We start from the raw sequence: 6080 nt of genomic DNA, 5'->3' as shown, positions 1-6080 counted from the left end.
ACCAAAATATGTTTCTTTATTTGTGTATAAGTCTGGAGGGCTTTTCTGGCTTTTTTTTCTTTTTTTACTTATATTATTTGGAGGCACAACTGAGCAGCCTAACTCATAGGACCTGGGTAAACGCTTGGCTCCTCTTCGGGCCCCGAGGGAGCAAGTTGGGTAGGGCGGTGTCTGGTGGGCCGCACACCTATCACCCGTACTAGTGTAAGGTTGTTGACGAGGAAATCTCACGTTTCGCATCCTCAAATTTCCGGATCTGAAACCCGATGCAAGCAGCAACCGCGGCAGAGCGAACAGCGGCGGGATGAGCATTCACAAGGCTGAGCATTCACAGGGCTGCGGGGAAGGCGGGAGTGATAGCTACGCAGCACACCGCGGCCCCGCCCCGCAGAGGCCCTGCTCCGCCCCCGCCAGAGTACAAGCTCCGACTTGGTCTCGTCCAAGCCTGTCCCCACCCCTCAGTGCGCTGTGGTACGTCCCGCGCTCAGCTCGGCCCAAGATGGCGGCCTCCGTGTGCAACGGGTTGCTGGGGCCACAGGTGAGTGTGTGATTCGGCCGGTCCCGGCGAGTCGGATGTGGGGTCCCTAGTTTTCGCCTCACGCGCCCTCCCTCCACAGGTGCTGTCCTGGAGCCGAGAGCTGCCTTGCGCTTGGCGCGCCCTGCACACCTCCGCGGTCTGCGCCAAGGTGAGCACAGCGGGGGCCGGTGCCTGGGGCCCTGGGGGTCGGGGGGCCTGGGCCGCCACGCGGGCTGAAGGGGGCGTGTCGCCGGGGTCCGGGGCGGGGCTAGAGTCAGGGCGTAGGGATCGGGGGTTGGAGTCTGGGAGCAGTGCCAGCTGACTGGAGGGACCTGGCGCGAGGTAGGGTCTGGATGGGAGGTCTCGTGGAGTCACGGCCCCTTTTGCTCCTAGAACCGGGCGGCCCGAGTACGCGTAGGCAACGGGGACAAGCCGGTGACCTACGAGGAGGCACACGCGCCGCACTACATCGCCCACCGTAAGGGCTGGCTGTCGCTGCACACAGGTGAGCGGACTCCAGGCCTCCAAAAGGAGCACTCAGTCCTACTGTTATGTAAACAAAATGAACATGTTTCCTTTAACTCAGGAAATAATGCCAGGGTCAGAAATCTAGGAAACCAACTCAAGGGAGACGTAAAAAAACAGAGACATATGTAGATCAGAATGTTGAAACAAATATGAAGATGGATGCAAAACTTACTTTTTCCATGGCAGGCAGGGACTGAGTTGATCCTCCACTGAACAGAAATTATTTGCATGTCTACAGACAAGAATTATTTTGCATTCCTATCAGTTATCTGTAATTTACAGAGCTGCAAAATAGCTCAGAGTCAAGGAAAAGAGTGAAACCCTTACAGAATCTGATAACCCTGAAGAGTGTGCTCTAAGGAATGCAGTTTTCCACTGAAGCACAATTTTTTCTCTCTAAATATATACAGACAACACTAATTATTCATGAATTTCATGTTTTCAGATTCTTCTGCTGACTCAGATTTATTTGTAAGCCCCAAATCAACACTCTGGGCACTCTCAAGGTCACTCTGAGATGTGCCACCCCAGGTGCATGTCCCGAGCTGAGGTCGACAAGGCTCTGCCTCGTTTCAGCTCTCATATTGTAAAAGGTGCCCTTTTTATGGTCTAGAGTCTTTTTTTTTTTTAATTTCCATTTTTGTGCTTTTTGTTAGTGATTTTGCTGTTTAAAATGGCCCTGCAATGCTGAAGTGCTATCTAGTGTTCTAAGGGGGAGAAGGCTGTGAAGTGCCTTAGGGAGGACATACGTCTTTCTTCAGTCACAGTTGCTCTTGGCCCTGAATTCAATGTTAATGAATCTACCATATATATTAAACAAGGTGTCTTTAAACAGAAACACAAAGGAAACTAGGTTATGTATTGATTTGTTAACAAAAATATGGTGCCCAGAGGCTGGAAGGAATCTAACGCTGTATTTCCCCTCGGAGCAGTTGTTCAGTATTCACTAACTCAGTGTTGGCGGTGACTTTATAGAGTATAACCACTGTGAACAATTGATAACCAACTGTGTTTTGTTTAGTACAGGGGTTCTTGGATGTTTGAGATGCATCTAGAGAACTTACTTAAAATACAGATGCCTGCCTGGTGCGCTGGCTCACACCTGTAATCCCAGCACTTTGGGAAGCCAAGGCTGGTGGATCACGAGGTCAGGAGTTCAGTACCAACCTGGCCAAGATGGTGAAACCCCATCTCTACTAAAAATACAAAAAACTTAGCCAGGCGTGGTGGCAGGCACCTGCAATCCCAACTGTTCAGGAGGCTGAGGCAGAGAATTGTTTGAACCCAAGAGGCGGAGGTTGCAGTGAGCTGAGATCATGCCACTGCACTCCAGCCTGGGTGACACAGTGAGACTCCATCTCAAAAAAAAAAAAAAAAAATACAGATGCATATCCCCCACTCTTTTAGGTACTGGTCTGACATTTGGATATAGGTGTGCAGACTCTTAATGGACATTGTAAGGGCGGCAGGGGATCCAGGGTTCACACTGAGAACCCACTGGTGGAAGCCCTGGGCCTAACTCATTAGAGGACTCATGTCCCTAATCTCAAAAATAGCTGGTGGCCTCATCTTTCTGGTCCATGGGATGACTAGTGTTTTTATAAGGCAGCCAAGAAGGCAGGAAAGTGGCTAGATATGGTGGAATCATCTGAGTTTTGTACCCTGACTCAGGCCTCCATCTTCCTTTTTGTAAACTAAGGATAATGATAATACCTACTAAACTGAATTGGCTTGGGAATTAATGACATAACATACTTTGAACTTTAAAGTGTTATTTTTCTTTTTTTTCTTTTTTTTGAGACGGAGTCTCGCTCTGTCGCAGTGGCCGGATCTCAGCTCACTGCAAGCTCCGCCTCCCGGGTTCACGTCATTCTCCTGCCTCAGCCTCCGGAGTAGCTGGGACTACAGGCGCCCGCCACCTCATCTGGCTAGTTTTTTGTAGTTTTTAGTAGAGACGGGATTTTACTGTGTTAGCCAGGATGGTCTCGATCTCCTGACCTCGTGATCCACCCGTCTCGGCCTTCCAAAGTGCTGGGATTACAGGCTTGAGCCACTGCGCCCGGCCTGAAGTGTTATTTTTCTTATTCCATTAGCAGAAGAAAAGAGAAGAGGCTGGGGGTGAAGGGTGGGATTGTGCTCAGTGCTTTTAGATGTTGACTCTGGAGTTATGGCAGGACCCTGGGGCTCTATAATGCCCTTCCCTTTTCAGGTAACCTGGATGGAGAGGACCATGCCGCAGAGCGAACGGTGGAGGATGTTTTCCTTCGCAAGTTCATGTGGGGTACCTTCCCAGGCTGCCTGGCTGACCAGCTGGTTTTAAAGCGCCGGGGTAACCAGTTGGAGATCTGTGCCCTGGTCCTGAGGAACTTGCCTCCTCACAAGTACTACTTCCTTGTGGGCTACAGTGAAACTTTGCTGTCCTACTTTTACAAATGTCCTGTGCGACTCCACCTCCAAACTGTGCCCTCAAAGGTTGCGTATAAGTACCTCTAGAACAATCCCCTTTATTCCATCAAGCTGTAGCCTGCAGAGAATGGAAACGTGGGAAAGGAGTGGTATGTGGGGGAAATGCATCCCCTCAGAGGACTGAGGCATGGTCTGTCAGCTGCTGTTGAATAAAGACCCTCTATCTTGTCTTGCCTCTCTGTTTTTACTGTTGGATGAGGAAACTAGAGTAGCGTTTCTTTGACGATGCTCCAGGTTTTGCAGGAAGGCTGATGCCAGTTATTTGAAGTTTAATTCATAGCTACAGTTTGGTGAGTACCTGTGCCAATCACTGTGTCAAGCACTTTACCTAAAGTTCTTTGTTTTCTCTCAAGATGGTAAGACCCATTGAGTGTTCCTTTTTAAGAATCAAAACAGGCCGGGCGCAGTGGCTCACACCTGTAGTCCCAGCATTTTGGGAGGCTGAAGTGGGCGGATCACAAGGTCAGGAGATCAGGACCATCCTGGCTAACACAGTGAAACCCAATCTCTACTAAAAATACAAAAAAATTAGCTGGGCGTGGTGGCAGGCACCTGTAGTCCCAGCTACTCAGGAGGCTGAGGCAGGAGAATGGCGTGAACTCGGGAGGCGGAGCTTGTAATGAGCCCAGATAGCGCCACTGCACTCCAACCTGTGCAACAGAGTGAAGCTCTGTTTCACACACACACACACACACACACAAAGAAAACAATATGAACATATATCAAATTGACCATGAAGCTTTCTTATAATTCTACTCCAGAGAGAACTGCTGTGAACAGTTTGTTATATTTTATTCCCAGATGTACTTTTTTCCCAAGGAATGCTTTTTTTTTTCTTTTTGTATTTTCAGTAGAGACGGGGTTTCACCGTGTTCGCCAGGACCCAAGGAATACTTTAATGCACGCTCATCAGTGTTAAACTCTTACTGAGTACCTACTCGGTGCCAAGCACTCTTCTAACTGCCTGGGACCCATTAGTGAGCAAAACATTTCATTCCAAGATCACTATCTTTGTGACGCTGACATCCTAGTGAAAGGGCAGGGAGTGTGAGGTAGCATTAAATGGTGCAAGCACATGAAGGAGGAAGACATGCAGGTAAATGGAGGAAGAGCATTTCAGAAAGTTGCATTCACAAAAGCCAGTTCCTGGTGCTAGGAAGTAGGGCAGAGGTTGCTGATCCTGACCTTGACTCTCATCCTGACCATGTCTCTGATATCTTTAACCTGACCCTGAGCCTCTGCCTAACACATCCTTACCCTGAACTTGATAATGGCCCTGACTCTGTGACCCTGTTGCAGACCTTTACCCTGACCTTAACACACAGCCTGACCTTCACCCTAACTCTCACCTAGACCCTCCCTGGTCATGTGTCTCACTCTGAGTCTGACCCTGACCTTGACTCTGATGGTCACTTTGAACTTCACTCTGGACCTGACCCTGACTCAGAACATACTAACACTACCCTGACTCTTACCATGACTGTGTTCTCCATTTTCATGCTGCTGATAAAGACATACCTGAGACTGAGGTTTAATGGACTTAGAGTTCCACGTGGCTGGGGAGGCCTCATAATCATGGTGGAAGGCAAAAGGCATGTCTTACATACCAGCAGGCAAGAGAGAATAATAACCAAGCCTAAGGGTTTTTCCCTTATAAAACCATCAGGTCTCATGAGACTTATTCACTACCATGAGAACAGTATGGGGGAACTGCCCCCATGATTCAGTTATCTCCAATTGGGTCCCTCCCACAACATGCGGGAATTATGGGAGCTACAACTCAAGATGACATTTGGGTGGGGACACAGCCAAACCATATCATTCTGTTGGGAACAGGCCCCCAAATCTGGCCATAAACTGGCCATAAACAAAATCTTCTGCAGCACTGTGACATGCTCGTGATGGCTATGACACCCACACTGAAGGTTGTGGGTTGCCAGAATGAGGGCGGGGAACACCCGGCCCACCCAGAGCAGAAAACCACTTAAGGCATTCCTAAACTGCAAATAATAGCATGAGCAATCTGTGCCTTAAGGACATGTTCCTGCTGGAGATAACTAGCCAGAGCCCATCCCTTTGTTTCCCATTTTAGTTCATCTGTAATCTATAGAAACAATGCTTATCACTGGCTCGCTGTCAATAAATATGTGGGTAAAACTCTGTTCATGGCTCTCAGCTCTGAAGGCTGCCAGCCTCCTGATTTCCTACCCCACACTCTATATTTCTCTGTGTGTGTCTTTAATTCCTCTAACGCCACTGAGTTAGGGTCTCCACGACTGAGCTGGTCTCGGCAAGTGGTGCCCATACATGGGGCTCGAAACCTGGGTTGGAGGGTTGCCAGAGCGACGGTTGGAGAACGTGGAACTAAGCTGGAGGACACTTGAGTACTCTTAAGCAATCCCCGTGATGAGTAAGAAGGGCAGCTAGGAAGCATCAGGGTAACAATGGGACAAATGTGGGCTCTGGTTCATTCCACCTTGGAACCTTTTCACACTGATGATGAAGAGGAAGTAGAGTACAACAAAGGAACAGAAGAGGTGACAGAGCACGATTGTTTGCCAGCTAAAGT

At 48.9% G+C, this 6080-nt stretch overlaps 1 protein-coding gene across 1 annotated transcript; it reads left to right on the top strand.

The window, feature by feature from the left end:
• On the top strand, positions 1 to 3680 carry MRPS24 (mitochondrial ribosomal protein S24). The gene is made up of 4 exons (XM_023226468.1): positions 1 to 538; positions 618 to 686; positions 911 to 1022; positions 3255 to 3680. The coding sequence occupies exons 1-4, from the start codon at positions 305 to 307 to the stop codon at positions 3536 to 3538; spliced, it is 699 nt and encodes a 232-aa protein (XP_023082236.1). The 5' UTR covers positions 1 to 304; the 3' UTR covers positions 3539 to 3680.
• Positions 3681 to 6080: the final 2400 nt, after the last annotated feature.

Source organism: Piliocolobus tephrosceles, chromosome 8 (assembly GCF_002776525.5).
Source record: "Piliocolobus tephrosceles isolate RC106 chromosome 8, ASM277652v3, whole genome shotgun sequence".
Classification (NCBI taxonomy): Eukaryota; Metazoa; Chordata; class Mammalia; order Primates; family Cercopithecidae; genus Piliocolobus; species Piliocolobus tephrosceles.
The sequence above is the reverse complement of the archived record's forward strand: the minus strand, read 5'-3'. Positions and strand labels throughout refer to the sequence as shown.

Excerpts from the sequence above, each read along its gene's own strand:
- MRPS24 (XM_023226468.1), top strand. The coding sequence starts at position 305 with ATGAGCATTCACAAGGCTGAGCATTCACAGGGCTGCGGGGAAGGCGGG. Across the intron at positions 539-617 it reads ACGGGTTGCTGGGGCCACAG|GTGCTGTCCTGGAGCCGAGA; the intron begins GTGAGTGTGTGA and ends CTCCCTCCACAG. Across the intron at positions 687-910 it reads CCTCCGCGGTCTGCGCCAAG|AACCGGGCGGCCCGAGTACG; the intron begins GTGAGCACAGCG and ends TTTTGCTCCTAG.